This window comes from Borostomias antarcticus (assembly GCF_949987555.1).
Source record: "Borostomias antarcticus genome assembly, chromosome: 19".
Taxonomy (NCBI): Eukaryota; Metazoa; Chordata; class Actinopteri; order Stomiiformes; family Stomiidae; genus Borostomias; species Borostomias antarcticus.
Genome location: NC_140252.1, coordinates 9,869,075 through 9,890,714, shown reverse-complemented (window position 1 = coordinate 9,890,714; position 21,640 = coordinate 9,869,075). Strand labels below are relative to the sequence as shown.

General features: G+C 50.8%; 1 protein-coding gene across 1 annotated transcript in view; it reads left to right on the top strand.

The window, feature by feature from the left end:
* mthfd1l (methylenetetrahydrofolate dehydrogenase (NADP+ dependent) 1 like) overlaps positions 1–21,640 on the top strand; it is a gene marked incomplete at both ends in the record, with an annotated part of 68,784 nt that overhangs the window by 25,711 nt on the left and 21,433 nt on the right. The window contains 5 exons of the mRNA XM_084453954.1: positions 3,434–3,545; positions 9,535–9,674; positions 12,557–12,598; positions 17,252–17,352; positions 18,394–18,571. Coding sequence (XP_084310080.1) covers positions 3,434–3,545; positions 9,535–9,674; positions 12,557–12,598; positions 17,252–17,352; positions 18,394–18,571 — 573 coding nt within the window. The remainder of the gene's footprint in view (positions 1–3,433; positions 3,546–9,534; positions 9,675–12,556; positions 12,599–17,251; positions 17,353–18,393; positions 18,572–21,640) is intronic.

Sequence of the window (21,640 nt, the reverse complement as noted above, 5' to 3'; positions counted from 1 at the left end):
GGTAGTTGGGCCTCGCTCCCCTACAGAGGGCTATGGGAGGTCCCGACCCACGCCAGCAGCTACGCTTAGCCCAGCATTTCCTTTTCCTTCATTGAATTCCAACCGAGGACATCACAATAGGAATGGAAGAATGTAGCCTAGTTTGAACGGATTGGGTCTGAGAGATTGCGTCACAGTGGGAACTGTAGACTTCTAACAGGCCTACCCTGATGATAGCGGACAGAACCGTCGACTCGTTGCACTCCGTCGAGAACTCAGCAAACTTTTAGGGGGCGGATTCGAACTTCTGGACCCAGGCTAACACAGGCCCACGCTTCTTGACTTCTCAACTGTTCGACGGGAATCGGGAGGATATTGTTTGGACGTTTGGGAGGATAGGAGTTGCTGGACTGCTTCTTGTTTGAGGAGGGAGTACGGTTGCATGTTTTCTGGGCGGGGGGGTGTGTGTCAGAGTGCGCTCGGATAGGGCGAATGTTTCGGGGAGGAGGGGGCGGGGTCGCGGCAGGGAGATTGGGTTCTGTGTATTGGGGAGGAAACGTGGCGGTCCTGTTTTGTGGAACCTTTCCTGTGTGTGTTTCCTGTGCTGCTGGCGAGGTGACCCATATCAGGATGGAGCAGGCCTGGCCGGTCCCTGGGAACCTTCCGCTTAGAGGGGACGTGTGTGTGTGTGTGTGTGTGTGTGTGTGTGTGTGTGTGTGTGTGTGTGTGTGTGTGTGTGTGTGTGTGTGTGTGTGTGTGTGTGTGTGTGTGTGTGTGTGTGTGTGTGTGTGTGTGTGAGTGAGATCATGTATGTTATTTATGTTTCTCGGTGTCTGTGTCTATCTGTGTGTGTTTGTGCGCGTGTGTGTGTATGTGTGTGCGTGTGTATGTGTGTGTGAAAGATGTACGTGTGTGTCTATGTCTATCTGTGTGTGTGTGTGTGTGTGTGTGTGTGTGTGTGTGTGTGTGCGCGCGCGTGCGCACGCGCGTGAGAGAGATTGTGTGTATGTGTCTTGGTTTCTGTGTCTGTCTGTGTGTCTGTGTGTCTGTGTGTGTGTGTGTGTGTGTGCCTTTTATCACAGATAACAGCGCATGGTCTTTTGGAAACACAGGAGCCTAAATGCATATCTAACCCCTAAACCCATCACCTGTGTAAAGCACAGTACCCGTCTATGGACGCCACCTCCATGACTACCGTACATTTGGGGTTCTGCAGACGAGAACACCTCGATTTAGTCTCTAATCAGAAGTTCATAGTAAATGTGAAATAATTGTAAATGGTAAATGAACTGCATTTATATCCAAAACTGCGCTTTTATCCAAAGCTCTTTACAATGAAGGCCTCTCATTCACACACACACATACACACACTAATAGCGGCAGCTGCCATGCAAGGTGCCAGCCGGCTCATTGGGAGCAATTTGGGGCTCAGTGTCTTGCCCACATGACGTCAGGAGGAGCCCGGATTCGAACCGTCGACCCTACGATCATTGGACGACCCGCTCTACCCCCTGAGCCAAGCCTCTCAGTGCTCTGAGGCTCAGAGAAGCAGCCTGACCTGTGGACACCGTGATGGTTGGTGGGTGAGGGCTTCTGAGAGCGGTTCCTACGCTAGTATAGGGTTTGATTGGACCAGGATGCTGTGCACTCAGATGGGGCCACGTTACTGGCCTGGTGTATACAAAAAAGTTTGATTTGTTTGATTTGATTTGGTGGGTACAGGGAGGTTTAGCAGCGATACAGCCCAGTTTGCACTCCCTGGGGCTGTATGAAGCAAGCACACACACGCACGCACACAAACACACACACACACACACACACACACACACACACACACACACACGTACAACACACTCACTCAGTCACTCAGTCACTCACTCAGTGAATGGTGTCTTCTGCTTGGCACTGCCGATGACAGATTAGCAAGGACAGTTCTGAGTTATTTACACAGATGGGACTGTAAGTGATGAGAGACCTAAGTTGCACGGCCCCCTGTCACACACACACACACACACACACACACAGGCACCGCAGAGCACAATCACACCGGTTGTGCGCATTCCAATGATGTCACACCATCTTGTAGTCCTTTGTTTAGTTTTCCTCTGAGATCCCTCTCTCGTCAGACAGACCTGCCTCATCCCAGCACTAGCAGACCAGGTCTGGAGCAACACGCCAGCATCGCCCATGGAATGGGCTGTTTGTGTTTGGTTGAGTTTTATACAACACTAGAGCTCTTTGAGGTGAGGCCAAAGCCACGGCTTATTAAAGCGCCGCTCTGTTCTTCCCCCCGAGCACGTAATCCGTTAAAGTCCCCCCCTTCGAGGGTCACCGCCGTCTCACTGCATCCTCACGCCACATCAATTGACCCCCGATTGACCCCAATGTGACCGCAGGAGCACCTGTCCGCTGTCCCGGGGGTCCCGAGGTGTGAGGAAGGGACAGGGATGAGAGGAGCTCCTTCCTGTTTTAGGGTCTGTCTCTCTCCACCCCCCACCCCCACCCCCGGGTGCATTTAAGCCGCTCTCCCCCTGTCCTCTTTCCCCCCCGTACGGAAAGAGGAATCCGTCGCATTTTTAAAAATGTGATTTCCTGTGTCGTCTGTGACGGCATATCACCGCTTCCTCAATCACTTTCCCATGGAGCAGGGGTGGAAAACATGACAGCGCTAAACCAGGATCAAATCATAGGGCTCGGGGACATAGCACCTTTTTCTGTGACATATATTAGTGTCCCCTTAGAGAGATAAAGGATGTTATGGAAAGGTAGAATGCTAGTTCAAACAGCTTAGTCGTCCCCCCCCCCCTCTCTCTCTCTCTCTCTCTCTCTCTCTCTCTCTCTGACGCAGGCGCCTTTTTAAACAAGCGAGCGTTCACATTCAGAGAGAGAGAGGACAGGATGAATTGACCATTCAGAGAGAGAGAGAGAGGACAGGATGGTTCAAGCCCCCCCCCCCCCCGACCTCTCTGTCGAGCCAGGCCCCCCCCCCCCCACGCCGGGCCAAACGACGGCCAACGCCGCTCCCGCTCCCTCTCGAGCTCCGCCCCTTTCCAGGTTGTCGGACTTTCCCACGCCTTTACGCCCGCCGCATCCCGGAAGAGGAGTGGGGTTCGGAACGTCTCTTCCTGAAAAAGTTTGCGTTGACCTCGGCTTACCTCCCCTCCACCCCCACCCCACCCCCCTCGCGCCCAGTCCAGGAGGCCGGCCGTCTCCCCTCTCCTGGTGTATTTGGAACCGACGCGCCGTGTAATCTGAACTGACGCGTTGCCTGCGTGCGGCGGAGTACCGTGCGTAACGTGAGTGGACTTAGAAGGCGGGTCGGTGTGTGTAAGCCCCGCCTCTGTTTTTGGTTTTCCTGGGTCGGGGCAAGTCTAAGAACGTGGCCTCATTTTGGTGTGTGTGTGTGTGTGTGTGTGTGTGTGTGTGTGTGTGTGTGTGTGTGTGTGTCCTCCAGGGTACTCCGGTGTTTGTCCACGCCGGGCCCTTCGCCAACATCGCCCACGGCAACTCCTCGGTGCTGGCGGACAAGCTGGCCTTGAAGCTGGTGGGGGAGGACGGCTACGTCGGTAAGAGACCGCAGCGACACACACACACACACACACACACACACACACACAGTAACAAAGGAGAGGACAACCAGATGTGTTTCCCAGTTTTACAGTCTGGAAGACCCAAGTGGAGACGCGCGCACACACACACACACACACACACACACACACAGTAACAAAGGAGAGGACAACCAGATGTGTTTCCCAGTTTTACAGTCTGGAAGACCCAAGTGGAGACGCGCGCACACACACACACGCACGCACGCACGCAGGGGGAGGAATTCACAGCCCGGGTCTCCTGCGACCGGAGGGTCGAACCGCAAATGAATAACCCACTCCGCCAGTGAACTATGGCCTAGTTCCTGGCCCGCGTCCCCCTGGCCTGGTCCAGATCCCCCCAGACCCCCCGGTTCCTAGCCGAGCCCCCTGCTCCGTCCGGGCCCCCCGGGTTCTTGGAGCTCTGCGGGAACCGCGCGGTGGGGGGGGGGGGGGGGAGAGATTGCGTCAGAGGAAGGAAGTGGCGCCGTAATCTTAGGAGCCCCTGGAATGCTTCAGACTACATCACGCTCATCCCATCAGTGTCAAAGCAGACCTGAGTTTTCCGTCCTTATCCATCCATCTCTCCCTCCCTCCTTCTCTTACCCCCCCTTCTCTCTCTCTCTCTCTCTCCATTCACTTTACGCAAAAAATGATAGGAATTCATGTGTCTTTAGGGTCTTGTTGAAGCGTGGTGTGTGTGTGTGTGTGTGTGTGTGTGTGTGTGTGTGTGTGTGTGTGTGTGTGTGTGTGTGTGTGTGTGTGTGTGTGTGTGTGTGTGTGTGTGTGTGTGTGTGTGTGTGTGTGTGTGTGTGTGTGTGTGTGTGTGTGTGTGTGTGTGTGTGTGTGTGTGTGTGTGTGTGTGTGTGTGTGTGTGTGTGTGTGTGTGAGTGAGTGAGTGACTGGAGGAATGGCTCGGCAACGCGTCCAGAGCGTAGAGTTTCACAACACGGGAGGGGAGGAGGGGCCGTCCACACACCTTCTTCTTCACCTGCTTCTCATTCTGTTCTTACACCGCTCTCTCCCTCTCTCTAACTCTCTTTCTCCTCTCTCTTACTCTCCCTCTACCTCTCTCTCTCCCCTCTAACTCCCTCTCTCCCTCTCCCCCTCTCTCTCTCTCTCTCCCTCTCCCCCTCCCTCTCCCCCTCTCTCTCTCCCTCCCCCCCCTCTCTCTCCCTCTCCCCCTCACTCTCTGTTTGTTACCTGACCCTCAGGTATGCCAGGAACTCTCCCTTCCTCCCGAACCTCCCCAGGCAGCTGTGTGACGCCCCCCCCCCCTCCTATTTTCCTCCTTTTCTCTCCCACCTTCACCTCCCTCCTCCCTCCCTCCCTCCCTCCCCCCCCCCCCCCACCGCTGGGCCCCGTGGTTGACTGCGGTTGGAGCAATGCCCGAGGTCAGGAGATATATCGCTTTTGTAGAACTGATATATATTTTCAAGAAGATAGGGGAACCTCACTCCCTCCAACACAAACAATGGCTTCATTGCAGAGCTGCCCACATATGGCCCTTTTATTTTGTTATCACACAGTCTGCGCGTAGATAATTATTGTTAAGTTAATGATTCCTGGCTTTGGGTAATGGTCTGATGTTAATATTCCACTACCTCTGTCTCGTCACGTACAGCAGCGCACGTCGCCGACCAGTCGTAACTGAAATATATGAAGCAGAGACATTACGGCCTGTGAATACATACCGCCGCTACGGGAACTGACTGGGCCCCATATCTCAGCACATTATACGTGGACTCCCCCATGTGTTTTCTATAGGCTGTGTTTGAGTTTTCCAGTCTTGACCTGATGGCTGTCGAGGCGAGGGGGCTGGAGGCCCCGGGGGGCCCATTAGAGATGCATTCCACAACTCAAATGCAAGAGGTTCCTGTATCCTTAACGGCCGCGGACCGGGGCGGAGGGTTCTGTAATAACCCTCCCGAGTACAGGGCTGCTTCTTTCCCACTGTAGAACACGTACATAAACATAAACCAGTCGGTTTTTGCTTGATTTAAAATGGTGAAGTCCCTCAACTCGCAGAGTTTGAGCTGTGGCTCCATTCCATTTATTATTATAAATTGAAATTATTATTTATTATTATTTTGGTTCAACTGGGGGGGGCTGTACGCAGAGTGCAACGCCGTCGTCGTCCTCCCAGAGCTCGCGCACTACGCTGACGGATTCTTTTACTAGAGAGACGGGAGCGAGTGTCGACACGGCCTACTTTTGGGGCTTGCGTGCGTTTTGGCCGGAGGCCCTGACAACGGAGGTTTGACTGGCAGTAAAAGCTGAGCGAGTCCCTGCTAAGTTATTGAAAACAGCCCTCGCAGCGCCTCCCGCTCGGGGAGTCGGCCGGGCAGGGCAGGAGCGCGGACAGTTTGAGGTCAGCGCGCAGAGCAGGAAACCCAGCCGTGTTTCCTCTGGGGGCAGCCGTCCTCCGGGTCAAACACACAGGGCTAGGTGTCCGTGTCGTGTCGTGTTGGCGGTGTTTTATTGTTTCTTTACGTTTTCTTTCTCTCCCTCTTGTCTTCTTCGTCTCTCTTTCGTCAACTTCGTCTTCCTCTCGCGCTCTTCATTTCCCATCTCCGATGACTGACAGGAGCACGAGAGAATCCAAAAGGAAGTGCAGCCTCAGGGCCGCGAGCGGTTAAGTCATTCAAGCTCCCCGTTTCGAAATCTGACCAAGTGTAGTGTATTCTTGAGTGAGAAATCTTATGGCAAAGATGTAGGCTAGATACAAAAGCACATTCTTACCACTGTTGAAAAACAACTTCGCTGACTCCGAGCAGCTTTCTGTGGCTAACCAAACGTCTCGCTAAGCCCCCTGAGCTAAGACCCCAGGTTTGATTTGTTGCTCAACAGATAAAACGGCCATTCGTTGAAAAGCAGAATAGCCTATGCAGCTGGAGACCCTAAGCCACAGTGTTTCTGTCTTCTGACGCAATTAGGGCGTACTGTAGGAAATCATCTAGGCTACCTATTCCCTTCTCCCTCTCTCTCTCTCTTTCTCTGTCTGCCTCTATCTCTCCTTTGGTCTGTCCCTCTCTCCCTGTGGCCTTTCTCTTTCTGTTTACATGTATGTCTCTCTCTCCCCTACCTTCTCGCTCTCTCTCTCTCACACACACACGCACACACTCCCTTCTCTCTGCCTTAGCGTCTTCACAGCTAGCATAAGCATTGTGGAATGTGTTAATAGTGCTGCATTCTCTCATGGAAACTCCCCCTGTTTGGGGGCCGTGTGGTTGATCTCATCAGCCTTCGGCAGCAGCAGGGCCAAGAATGAACACCTCAGCCCAACCCAACTCCCATCTCATTTTAGAATAAGTAGACATACTCCAAAACGTACTGATCCACTTACAGGGTTTCTGATGAGATGGGTTTTCTGGGTAAACACTTTCACCTGATACAGTAGGCCCGGTTTTGCATTCTGATTGGCTGCGAGGGCTGCTATGGTTGCGTGTGTCGGCAAGTTCGGCTCAAATGATCATGATGACATTCCTGGAGGAATTGACATGGGTGACTTCCAATGTAAACCTATAATCCGACAGTTCCTCCAATTCTACCCTATTAGGTGTCATTACCATGAACCACACACACACACACACACACACACACACACACACACACACACACTTTTGTCCACCTTGACGAGATCCCTTTCCTGACAAACTCCCAGTGCCTAAACCCTGTAATTCGGGCCCAAGTTCAAAGGTAAGCGCTGGTCACGCTGTCAAAGCTTTTACAACATGGTGGAAGTAATCTGTGACTACTGGCATGGGGTTTAGTTCAACACCCACACCCACACACACACACACACACACACACACACACACACACACACACACACACACACTCCCCTGACAAGAATATTCACTTTTCCCCAGCGAGGATACTGACTTCCTCCAGGCCTCCCAGGGAAGGGGCACAGGAAGCCCCAGCTAGAGAGGGGTCTGACAGGGGCACCGGAGGGCTCTGTTTGGGCCTGGAGCTCCAGTGAGGGCCCTACTGGGACAAGGCGATCGGAGCAAGGGGGGCCCGTAACTGGAAAGCGATCCTAATGTAAACAAAGGTGGATGAATCTCACCTGTCTGGTTATGGCCCCTGAGTGCTAGCGTTAGCTCTACGCTAGCTCCTCCAAGAGTTGTAGCATTTGTGGCATTTGGTCCCTGCTGACAATTCCAATGGGGTTGATTATACATGTGTAGCGTTAACGGGTTAAGCTCACAATTTCAAGGAGGTTTCCTTTAGATGTTTATACAGTATGCGCAGAGTTAGCAGTGTTAGTTGTCGTAGCAAAGCCCCAGCATCTAGTGATCTGGAGTTCCTCTGAGTCATACAGCTGAGGCCCTCTATAGGAAATTGCTATCTTAACATAGCTGGACTGTCTGTTTGGCTTGGAGAGAGTTCCAGAACTATGGACCTGAGCCAGCGTGTAGGGTGCTACAGTAAGACTCATTGGACAGGCCACTTTTACCTCATTTCATCAACATGGACATACTGACATTACTTGACTGACACTGAAGTACATCTTAGGCAGCCGCTTCTATACTGTATGTGACGTGTGTCTGTTCGTAGTATGAGATTTAGACCAATTGGGAGTTGCCAATACCGTTGCACACCAGCACTAGAGGGCAGGCATGAGGAAAGTATGGCCAGTTTTAGACAACTCTATCTCAAGAAGTATAAATGTCACAGCTTGGATATTCACACCGTAGGAATGCTGGGAACCAGAAGAACATTTTGTGTACAGTATGTGTAGCTTAAGAACTGTAGGAGTAGTGACAAGTTGTAAAACAGAATTTGAAATTTCCAACTGCCGTTGGAGTGCAGCTCTGAACATTGCGCCATTCGCGTGTGAATGGGGAGCATGGTTTTCAGACAACACAACAGTCGCATTGAAATTAAAAAAGCATTCTGTCCCATTTTGGTTCACATAATTGGTCATAGTGTTCACCTATTCAACGATGTATGCCAACAAAATTACAAAATTCTACTTTTGTTGTAATCTTATATCAAAGTATATAATTTCTTACTTCCTGGAAAACGGTAGGTCACGTGCAATGATGACAACAGGTACTTTAGATTTTAGGCCAATAATCTCACGACAAAAATGTGTGGATAATCACCCAACAGTTGTGAAGAAGAGGGAATGCACACCTACTGTCTTGAGGTGCTGGCAGCGGCAGTAAACTATAGGACAAAAGGTGATGCCGCACTAACTGCATCGATGCAAAAATAGTAACTTTATCGAGACTTGTTTTAAAAAAGTTCTAAAAGTTTCGGCACGGAGTCATCTGATCACCAACAGTTGGCGCCACTCTACTCAACTGAACATTCCATCATTCCTTTCAGGACAAAAATAGGCACTTCAATATGTGACATATGAGTGCCTTCATAGCATGAGATTTAGACCAATCAGGAGTCACCAATACCTTTGCACATCAGCACTAGAGGGCAGTAGAGATTGCTCATAAACCTGCACGGCCTACTTCACTACAGGGGTGTGATTTTTTGCACAGACCAGGCATCCGAAATTATCTACAGGTATACACTTGCTTACTGCTGTCTATATATTTAGGTTTATGTATATCTTGTTCATTTTTGTACTTTTGTCTACTTTGTTGTATATTTACTGTCAATTTGTATTAGTCCTTTCTGCCTTTTTGTTGTCCTTACTGCTGTAACACAACAGTTTCCTCCTGAGGATCAAACAAGTATCTATCCTATCTATTTTATATAATCTAATCCATCTGTCTAATCCCTGCTAAGAGGCCTGGTCCTTCTGGATACAACCAGTTGATAACATATTCCCTACAGCTAGAGGGATAACGAGGGAGGGGGATAGAGATTGATCAAGGTGAAGAGATAATGAAAGTTTCCGAAATCATGTGTTTTTAGACCCAAGAGCGTCCTGCTGTCTGTCCTGCTGTCCGTTGATAAAGTACCATGCCGTTGACGTCCCTCTCCTCTCTGCTCCCCACAGTGACCGAGGCCGGGTTCGGGGCAGACATCGGCATGGAGAAGTTCTTCAACATCAAGTGCCGGGCTTCCGGGCTCAGACCTAATGTGGTCGTTCTGGTCGCCACGGTCCGAGCCCTGAAGATGCACGGTGGCGGTCCGAACGTAAGATAGCCACCCCCCTCTCTCCCTTTCTCTCTCTCTACCCCCTTGGACTTTTTGAAAAACATTTTGTTTTAAAACAAAATCAAAATGGATTTAATTTCATTTTTTTGTCACTGATGTACGCAAAGTACTTTATAATGTCAAAGTGAAAAAAATACATATTTTCCTAAATGAATTACAAATAAAAAAACTGAAAATAGTTGATTCCATAAGTATTCACCACCCTCTCCCAGAGTTAATACTTGGTAGAAGCACCGTTGACCGCAACTACAGCTGTGTCTGTTTGGGTGAGTCTCGATCAGCTGTGAGTCTGTTTGGGTGAGTTTAGATCAGCTGTGAGTCTGTTTGGGTGAGTTTAGATCAGCTGTGAGTCTGTTTGGGTGAGTTTAGATCAGCTGTGAGTCTGTTTGGGTGAGTTTAGATCAGCTGTGAGTCTGTTTGGGTGAGTTTAGATCAGCTGTGAGTCTGTTTGGGTGAGTTTAGATCAGCTGTGAGTCTGTTTGGGTGAGTTTAGATCAGCTGTGAGTCTGTTTGGGTGAGTCTCGATCAGCTGTGAGTCTGTTTGGGTGAGTCGATCAGCTTTGCACATCTGGATGCAGCAATTATCGCCCATTCTTCTTTGAAAAATTGCTCAAGCTCTTGAGCACTTTGGTGAACAGCAACTTTTAAGCTTTGCCACAGATTCTCAGTTGGATGGAGGTCTGGGCTTTGACTGGGCCATTACAGGATATTGACTTTTTGGTTTTTAAGCCACTCCAGTGTGGCTTTGGCTGTATGTTTGAGGCCATTGTGCTGCTGGAAGGTGAATCTTGAAGAAGTCCCAGGTCTCTTGCAGAGCACAGCAGCTTTTCCTGTAGAATTCCTCAGTACTTTGCTCCGTTCATTTTGCCCTCTGTCTTTGTGAGTTTCCCAGTCCCTGCTGTAGAGAAACCCCCCCATAACATGATGCTGCCACCACCAGGCCTCACAATAGAGGGAGGGTGTTCAGGTTGATGTTAGGTGTTGAGGCCAAAAAACAAGATTTTAGTCTCACCAGACCATAGAATCCTCAGTCTCCCACGTGCCTTTGGGCAAACTAGCTGAGATTTTATGTTTTCAACAAGGACTTCCTTCTTGCCACTCTCCCATAATGCCCAGATCTGTGAAGTGTCTGTGCTGTTGTTGCACAGTTTCTCCCATCTCAGCCGTGGAAGACTGTAACTCCTTCATTACCACAGTTTCTCCCATCTCAGCCGTGGAAGACTGTAACTCCTTCATTACCACAGTTTCTCCCATCTCAGCCGTGGAAGACTGTAACTCCTTCATTACCACAGGCCTCCTGGTGGCCTCGCTGACTGTGGCCCACCTCGCCTGGTTACGTTTTGACCCAGTTTGTGAGGACGGCCTGTCCTAGGCAGATTCACAGCGGAGCCATATTCTATCCATTGTTTTATGATGGACTTAACTTGGGGGATATTTAATACCTTGGAAATGTTCTTATCTGCTTGGAATGTTTGTTGGTCTTCATGGTGTAGTCTTAGTTAAGTTAAGATGAGGTAAGAGGGGGGGGGGATTTGGGCATTACACCAGCAGAAGAGAATAGAAGAGGCACAAAATAAACATAACATACATTGGACACACAATATAACAATAAACAAGTGAAATGTAAAGTAAATAACTATAAATAAATAAAATTGTGAACGGGGGGGGACTCAGGCACCGTTGTAGACTCTGATGGCTGCTGGCACAAAGGAGCACAAAACACGGCCAAAACACGGCCTTCATTCATTTTTTGAACCAGGATTACACAAAAAAAGCCTGACCCAATTTCAAGAAACTCGGTCGAGGGGTGTAGCATGGTGCAACTTACAACCTCTTTAATTTTGGAGGGGATCTGAATCACAGGTCGGCTCCACAGGCCGCCCAAACGCAGTCAGACTGCCCATTCACTTCCATTCATTTTTTGGGACCATGTGTGAGGGTGCTAGAGACTGTGTGTGGGGGGGGGGTGGGGACCACACTGCCCCCTGCTGGCACCACAGAGCCAGCCAAATACAGCCACCCATTCACCCGCAGTCCTTCTTACCTCCTCCCCAGTGAATCACAAGCCCCCCGAACACGACCCAGAGGGCCATTCACCTACACTCATTTTTTGGCCTAGGATCACACAAAACCTACCTGACTGCTGTTCAGAGACTGGGTGGAGGGGTGTAGCATGGCCCAACTTAGAACCCATTTTGCCAAGCACAGGGCCACAGAATGCATTCAGGGGCGGAGGTCTGTGCTCTCTGACCCCCATTTCTAGTTTAATTTAGAAAGATTTTTCCACCCACTTTGACATTACTTTGTACTTTGTGTTTATCAGTGACAAAAAAACATAAAAAATAAATATATTGTGATCTAATCTCTTTGTAACACAATAAAATGCAGAAAGGTCCAACAGGGTAGAATATTTTTATAGGCACTGTTCAGTGCATACATGTACATTAATATTTTTCATAGTTCATAGTTTACCCAAGGTGTAAGTGCTGGTCAAGAGAGGGTTCAAGTTAGGACAAGCCACTGTATTATAGCCATTCTCTGGCCCATGATATAGCCATTTGTCCGGGCTAGCACTCATACCCCTCTGTAGTAAACGTTTATCACTGCATCTCAGATTACCCTCCTTCCAAAAGCGTTCTCATACCAAAAACCACCTGATCTGGATGCCTCTTATCGTAGCCTCTCGCAGCCTTGCTGCGTTTGAGGGAATGTTGAACCCGAGCCGTTGTGTAATAGGGGGTTGGGGAAGCATGCTCTTTGAATATGCTTCTTTAACGGGTTTTCCCTGTGTTTAACGGGTTCTCCCTGTGTTGTCTGTGTGTTTAACGGGTTCTCCCTGTGTTGTCTGTGTGTTGATCCAGGTGTCTGCAGGAGCACCGCTCCCCAAGGAGTACATGGAGGAGGTGAGAACAATAGTAGCGCTCTCCCCACTCAAAACCTTCTCAGGGTCTTCAGAGTAGCGCTCTCCCCACTCAAAACCTTCTCAGGGTCTTCAGAGTAGCGCTCTCCCCACTCAAAACCTTCTCAGGGTCTTCAGAGTAGCGCTCTCCCCACTCAAAACCTCATCAGGGTCTTCAGAGTAGCGCTCTCCCCACTCAAAACCTTCTCAGGGTCTTCAGAGTAGCGCTCTCCCCACTCAAAACCTTCTCAGGATCTTCAGAGTAGCGCTCTCCCCACTCAAAACCTTCTCAGGATCTTCAGAGTAGCGCTCTCCCCACTCAAAACCTTCTCAGGGTCTTCAGAGTAGTGCTCTCCCCACTCAAAACCTTCTCAGGGTCTTCAGAGTAGTGCTCTCCCCACTCAAAACCTTCTCAGGGTCTTCAGAGTAGCGCTCTCCCCACTCAAAACCTTCTCAGGGTCTTCAGAGTAGCGCTCTCCCCACTCAAAACCTTCTCAGGATCTTCAGAGTAGCGCTCTCCCCACTCAAAACCTTCTCAGGGTCTTCAGAGTAGCGCTCTCCCCACTCAAAACCTTCTCAGGATCTTCAGAGTAGCGCTCTCCCCACTCAAAACCTCATCAGGGTCTTCAGTGAGTGGAATGAAACCCCTCTTTCCTGGGACTGGGCAGTGTCTACCGTCTCATATGCCCAAAACCAGAAGGTTGCGAAACAAAGGAGCTGAGCTCTCTTATTGGCCAACTCCAAGTAATACCACATGGCTTTTCAGCTTCCACAAGGAGAAACACGTGCCAAGAATAATCAACTTGTTTTTCCAATATGTGACATTTCGCTCTCTCGCTGGGATTAGAAATCCATTATAGGAGATGAAATAAGATAAATGGAGATGTGAACTAAAACAACACGCTGGAGAGGAGACAGGTTCTGAGATTAGAGAGAAGTGGTGGGCCGTAGCTGGATTGTGGGATGGATCCAATCGGTACAAGGTTTTGAAAACTACTCTAACCTGGTTAGTCAGAAAGGTCAGGATAGCATTTGTCATATTATGTCCAGTTGGAACCTAATTTTCCCATGTCAAAACGTAACTCTGTTACTCAACTCTTCCCCGAACTCACGCGGAGCCCTTGTTTGCCTGAGGACCTGTTTGGTTGTTTGCGTGTTGTTCGTTAGACGGCTGTCATATACAGCCCTGTCCACAGGTGGCGATGTAGCGCCCGGCTGAGGCCCTAGATGTGGAGAGGGACAGAGGGAGAGTGTGGAGGAGCAGGAGTGAGTTTGGAATCGAGCCATGAGGCTACAGTACATGCAGAAGCACAAGACAGAAGGAGAGTCTGACCATTCTCATATATGTCCCAGCCTCAGCCTATCCCCCTCACTCTCTCTCCACACACACAGACACACATGCACACGCACACACAAACACGCACACACACGCACACACGCGCGCGCGCACACACACACACACACACACACACACACACACACACACACACACACACACACACACACACACCTCCAGCTGAGTTTGGGGTAATTATTTTATTAACAGGACAAACAAAACCTTAGCTTTGGTTTCTGGTAAGTAGAGTGGGGGGGGGGTGGGGTCCTACAAGTGTGTGTGTGTGTGTGTGTGTGTGTGTGTGTGTGTGTGTGTGTGTGTGTGTGTGTGTACATGCGCGTGTCTGGCTTGAATCACCACTCTGTCATGCAATCTCAGCTGTGCAAATAATGAAGGGGCTTTAAGTTAATTGTGAGGCTTGTAATGAGAAGCAGAAGGGCTGGAGAGACCTGAGGAGAGACCCAGAGACAGGCTGGGGAGAGACAGGCTGGGGAGAGACCCAGAGACAGGCTGGGGAGAGACCCAGAGACAGGCTGGGGAGAGACCCAGAGACAGGCTGGGGAGAGACCCAGAGACAGGCTGAGGAGAGACCCAGAGACAGGCTGGGGAGAGACCCAGAGACAGGCTGGGGAGAGACCCAGAGACAGGCTGGGGAGAGACAGGCTGGGGAGAGACCCAGAGACAGGCTGGGGAGAGACCCAGAGACAGGCTGGGGAGAGACAGGCTGAGGAGAGACCCAGAGACAGGCTGGGGAGAGACCCAGAGACAGGCTGGGGAGAGACCCAGAGACAGGCTGGGGAGAGACCCAGAGACAGGCTGGGGAGAGACCCAGAGACAGGCTGGGGAGAGACCCAGAGACAGGCTGGGGAGAGACCCAGAGACAGGCTGGGGAGAGACCCAGAGACAGGCTGGGGAGAGACCCAGAGACAGGCTGGGGAGAGACCCAGAGACAGGCTGGGGAGAGACAGGCTGGGGAGAGACCCAGAGACAGGCTGGGGAGAGACCCAGAGACAGGCTGGGGAGAGACAGGCTGGGGAGAGACCCAGAGACAGGCTGGGGAGAGACAGGCTGGGGAGAGACCCAGAGACAGGCTGGGGAGAGACCCAGAGACAGGCTGAGGAGAGACCCAGAGACAGGCTGGGGAGAGACCCAGAGACAGGCTGGGGAGAGACAGGCTGGGGAGAGACCCAGAGACAGGCTGAGGAGAGACCCAGAGACAGGCTGAGGAGAGACCCAGAGACAGGCTGGGGAGAGACCCAGAGACAGGCTGGGAAGAGACCCAGAGACAGGCTGGGGAGAGACCCAGAGACAGGCTGGGGAGAGACCCAGAGACAGGCTGGGGAGAGACCCAGAGACAGGCTGGGGAGAGACCCAGAGGGAGACCCAGAGAGAGGGGAGACCTGTGGAGGCCTGGCCTGGGGTCACAGCTCTGGGCCCTCAGCACAGTCAAGATAGGATTACACTTGTCAGAGTTGGTGTAAAACAGAAACTAAATATTAATGTATCAGGGACCATTGCCATAGATACACACACACACACACACACACTCAGACACACTGAGGCTCACACTCAAACACACACACATGCACGCACGTCTCAGTGCATACTGCCTCACACGCCCCCCAGGCTGAGGAGGGTTGTTGAGCTCTGTCTCAGTGCATACTGCCTCACACGCCCCCCAGGCTGAGGAGGGTTGTTGAGCTCTGTCTCAGTGCATACTGCCTCACACGCCCCCCAGGCTGAGGAGGGTTGTGGAGCTCTGTCTCAGTGCATACTGCCTCACACGCCCCCCAGGCTGAGGAGGGTTGTGGAGCTCTGTCTCAGTGCATACTGCCTCACACGCCCCCCAGGCTGAGGAGGGTTGTGGAGCTCTGTCTCAGTGCATACTGCCTCACACGCCCCCCAGGCTGAGGAGGGTTGTGGAGCTCTGTCTCAGTGCATACTGCCTCACACGCCCCCCAGGCTGAGGAGGGTTGTGGAGCTCTGTCTCAGTGCATACTGCCTCACACGCCCCCCAGGCTGAGGAGGGTTGTGGAGCTCTGTCTCAGTGCATACTACCTCACACGCCCCCCAGGCTGAGGAGGGTTGTGGAGCTCTGTCTCAGTGCATACTGCCTCACACGCCCCCCAGGCTGAGGAGGGTTGTGGAGCTCTGTCTCAGTGCATACTGCCTCACACGCCCCCCAGGCTGAGGAGGGTTGTGGAGCTCTGTCTCAGTGCATACTGCCTCACACGCCCCCCAGGCTGAGGAGGGTTGTGGAGCTCTGTCTCAGTGCATACTGCCTCACATGCCCCCCAGGCTGAGGAGGGTTGTGGAGCTCTGTCTCAGTGCATACTGCCTCACGCCCCCCAGGCTGAGGAGGGTTGGAGCGCTGGAACACTGAGTCGACGGTCAGCCCTTGTATTACATGTTTTTGGATTGGATACCTGGAATGTTATTGTGTGAATTCGCCACACATAACACACACACACACACACACACACACACACACACACACACACACAGAGGAGTCCAAACCTCCTGACTCCTGCAAAAGGCTGTAGGTCATTCTAATCCAATAATATATCCTCGCTCCACGCCCATCCCCTCTCTTTTACCCTGTTTTGCTTCTATTACATCTATTATACACTCACTCTCTCTCTCTCTCTTTTTCTCTCTCTCTCTTTCTCTCTCTCTTTCTCTCTCTCTCTTTCTCTCTCTCTCTCTCTTACTCTCTCTCTCTTTCTCTCTCTTTCTCTCTCTCTCTTTCTCTCTCTCTCTCTCTTTCTCTCTCTCTCTCTTTCTCTCTCTCTCTCTCTCTTTCCCTCTCCCTCTCCCTCCCTCCCCACTCACACCATCACACCCCCGGTCATATGAGATCTGCTGAGTGACTGTCCAAGGCCCTTGTTAGCATTAACATCCTATTTACTTACAGTACTGTAGTCACATGCTGTTTGTTTACAGTACTGTAGTCACATCCTGTTTGTTTACAGTACTGTAGTAACATTGTTTACAGTACTGTAATAATAGGCTGTTTGCAGTACTGTAGTATCATCCTGTTTGTTTACCTTGTACAGGCAAAACAGTGCAACGACACCACAAATTACAATATACTGTAAAAAAATAAAAATAAAGGGGGAGGCACAATTCCAGTGTGTGTACTACATCCAGATTGGGGTGTGGTGAGTGTGTACAGTGTGTGTGCAGAGTGTAGTGTGGTGGATGAGCGGTGTTATGTAACACTGAGGAGTACTGTTTCCATATGATCAGATTCTGAGTGTCCTCTCTCTCTGTCTCTCTCTCTCCCTCTCTCTCTCTCTCTCTCTCTCTCTCTCTCTATAGAACCTGAGTCTGGTGTCGGAGGGCTGCAGTAACCTGAAGAAGCAGGTCCAGATAGCTCAGCTGTTTGGAGTGCCTGTGGTGGTGGCGCTCAACGTCTTCAAGTATGCCCCTCACACACACACACACATACACATACACACACTGCAACAGTGACTGCACTTCTTGCGTGGACATAGAGTCCATGATGTTGATCAACACAACAGTTTATGTTAGTGTTTTATCTGGCAATCGTAGAGAGCCTTATCAGATATGGCATCACAGCTTGGTTCGGTAATCTTTCAGTGCAGCTGAAATCCGAGCTAGTCCGACTGAAGCAAACTGCATGGAAGATAATAAAGAGTAAATGAGCCTCCATCCCTGCAGTCTACCTACGAACAGACGACCCTTAGGCAAGCCAGTAAGATAGTTGCTGACCGCGCTCACACTCTGCCCCCTGAGTACCAGCTACGGCCCTCTGGGAGGGGGGTCAGGGTTCCTCGCTGCAGGCTGAATAGATATCAGAATTCATGTACCCCTGTGTCAGTAAAACTTTTAAATAGCGGCAGATAAAGTAATGACAAGACCAGGGGAGACGAGGATATTTATTGTGTTTGTGTTGTGTATTGTTGTATTTGAATTGTCTTATGTTTGTATGGCTGCACTAGGGCACGTTATGTACTGTAGAACACATTGGTATTTTATGTGAATGCTTGTCTTTTTACAGCTGCAGCACGGGTGAAAGCCCAAGCCAAATTTTCCATTCGTGGAACAATAAAGTTGATCTTCAATCTTGACACACACACTTGGTGTATTTACACACACACACACACACATGCACTCACACACACACACACACACACACACACACACACACACACACACATCACAGCTAAGTGGTCCGATCAGTGGTTAGAGAGCTGAGTGTGTTTGACATGACATTAGTTTGATGGTGCAGCTGAGGACCTCAACAGAAACTGAGCCTTTCATTCTCCATCCTTCAGGCCTTAACTGGTGTAAATGAGCTGAAACACGCACACACGCATGCACACACACGCATGCACACACACACACACGCATGCACACACACACACGCACACAGAGTGTTTTTTCCTCGCCACCGCCTGGTTCAAAAACCTGTTTCCTTCCTGACTGGTTATCCACAGGACGGACACCCAGGCGGAGATCGACCTCGTCTGCCAGATCGCTAAGGACTGTGGGGCGCGGGATGCGGTGCCGTGTCATCACTGGGCTCGTGGCGGGCGTGGCTCGGTGGAGCTCGCCCAGGCGGTGAAGGCGGCCGCCAGCAGACCCACCGACTTCCGGTTCCTCTACAGCCTAGAGGTGAGCAGGGACCAGGTGCCGCTCTCTGGTTAGGGTTAGGGTTAGGTCTCAGGTCCTTTTGTCCAGGCAGACCGAGGGATGACCTACGGAAGCGCTCTGTTGAGCACCATGGCAAAATCAGCCTCTGGCTGAAGGTGCTCCTCTGCTTGACCAGGAAGTCATGTAGGGGTCGGGCGACGTTGACCATGATGGCCTGGACAGGACAGCCCGCCCTCCTGATCAGCTTGTCTATCCGGTTGGCGTCCGCTGCTTTGATGCTGCTGCCCCAGCACACGACGGCGTAGAAGATGGCACTCGCTCAACAGACTGGTAGAACATGCTCATCATTGCTTAACATTCATCAAAGGACGTGAGCCTCCTCAGGAAGTAGCGCTGACTCTGTCCCTTCTCGTAGATGGCATTAATGTTTCCCACCCATTCCAGCCTGGTGCACTCCTAAGTACTTGTATGTCTGGACCACGTCAACATCAGCCCCTTGGACGGAGACAGGAGCTAGAGGAGCCTTGTGCCTTCTGAAGTCCACCACCATCTCCCCGATCTTCGCTACGTTAAGCGGCGCGTGGTTCTGCTTGCACCGCCCAACAAAGTCCTCCACCGAGCCTCTACATTCCGCCTTCTGTCCCTCTCTCACGTCCAGCGATGGCAGAATCGTCCGAGTGTAGCGGCTGAACAGGGTGAGCCAGGATGGTCCCTTGAGGGGCCTCTGTGCTGCTGACCACCACATAGCCCTGGAGCCTCACATGTTGTGATTTGCCAGTTAGTCCATAATCCAAGTCACAAGGGGGGCCATGCATGCACCTGCATAGATGTGGCTTGTCTCCTAAAAGTAGGGGTTGTATGGCACTGAAGGCGAAAGAACATATAATAATATAATATCTGGACCTCAAGGGTCTTTATTTGCCACGTGTGTCAAAGAGTGAGGGTTGACACAGCACACACACACGTCTTCAGTGGTGGCTGGTGGAAGTTGTCCTCTGCGTTTATCCCGCTGTCCTCCTCTAGGGGCAGCCAGGAGCAGCGGGCGGCCTCGTCAGTGGTGCCTGGTGACCAAGTGCTCAGCCGGATTGAAGGAGCATCTGTTCTTCTGCATGTTTTTCGTATTGGGTTCTTTGGTAGGAAACCCTTGCAAACCTGAGAGAACATGCAAACTCCACACAGAAAGGCCCGGAGACCTTCTTGCTGGGAGGCGACAGTGCTAAGTACTGCTCGATGGTGGGATTCAATCTCTTGCTCAATGACTCTTCGCCACACTGCCGGGAGCAGGGATCGAACCGGGGACCTTGCGATCCCCAGCCGGCCACTCTACATCCCGTGACAGAGCCAGTATATATACGTGTTGCTGAGAGAAATGTCGTGTAAAAGTGTGGTGTGTGGAAGTATTTTGATCTTGAGGACGATAGGAACCGGGATGCATGTCAGGTTTGCAAAAGCAAATTGAACCATGTTGAACCACGCAAATATGGGCATGTGGGTGTTACTCTAACCAGTGGGGCTGCAAAGGGGAGAAGCAGAGGGCTGGGACTCTGTTCATGGCCCTGCTCGGTAGATGACGTGACACTGCTGATTGGAGGAAATTACAAGCCAACAAATATGATTGCCAAGGACCTGCTGCCTCCTAATTTTGTTGAGGGCCTGGGAGAGGGAGGGGGGGGTCAGAGACTTGATGGAATGTCTATATTCAAATTGAAATTGCTTTTAACGAACATCAGGCGCTGTTGCTGTCTACTGGGTTTGTTAGCGCCGAATACATTTTAATTACAACTGACAGTTTTATGAGCCGTTCTATTTTTTGACTAGTCAGTTAGTTGGTTTTGATCAGATTAGAAATGACCATGAAATTAACTCTAAAATCCCATCCCTAATTCCTACGGTAACACCCTCTGTCCTTGCTACGTAACACAGAGGCCAAATTCCAATATGATACAGCTCCCCCTTCCCTTGACCCTAGAGAGGAGCCTAGGACGCCCACAGTGTTGGAGCAGGTCCGGCCTGGACAGCTCTAAAATGGCTGCAGACAGTAACGGATGGGCCGTATTAGATTAACACCGGGCTCGGCTGGGTCAGATCCATTGCCGGAGGAAATGGCAGCCTATGCGATTGGTTTATGGTAACAATGTTAGGAGGGAGAACTGGACACTTAACATAACCCTGTTAGTTCAAAATATATTCCAGAATATAAGAGACTCACACTGAGATGCTACCCGTTGTCTTGACTGGGATGCTGTATGCATAAAGTTGAGGATCTAACGGTTTTATTTGAAGGCTTACTGGGAGTGGGAGAGAGGATGAGGGTAGCTGATGGGGTAGCTGATGATGCAGGAAGGATGAGGGTAATTGATGGTGGAGGATGGATGAGGTTAGCTGATGGTGGAGGATGGATGAGGGTAGCTGAAGGATGAGGGTAGCTGATGGATGAGGGTAGCTGATGGTGGAGGATGGATGAGGGTAGCTGAAGGATGAGGGTAGCTGATGGATGAGGGTAGCTGATGGTGGAGGATGGATGAGGGTAGCTAATGGATGAGGGTAGCTGATGGATGAGGGTAGCTGATGGTGGAGGATGGATAGATGGAGATGAACGGCTAGAGGTGTGCTTCCTCATCTGGACCCTGTCTGAACTGAACCCATTAGGTTGATCTCAGTAATGACGGTGAGATGGGGGATTAGGCACATCCAGAGTCTGTGTGTCCATGTGTGACCGTGTGTGTGTGTGTGCGTGCGTGTGTGTGTGTGTGTGGTCCTATGTCTCTCTGGACTGATCCAGAGCAGATCTCTGGCCAGCTGAACAAGACAACCTGTCTGGGTTGTTTGTGCAAAGCAAATGGTCAACAATAACTCCAATAGGGATTGCTTGTGTTTGGATTTTAATCATTGATTGATTGAGTTAAGTTTAGTATATCGGATTACAATGAGACAAAAGAAACATAGGAGGGGGCCTTCTCCTATCCTCGGGAGCCTCTTTCTTCAAAAATAACATTTTGCAAGTGGGGGAGGGGAATTTAAGGGAGAAAGAAATTGCATTAACTGAGAAGCTCATTGCTCGTGTCTCAGTATGTACTATGTGTGTGTTTG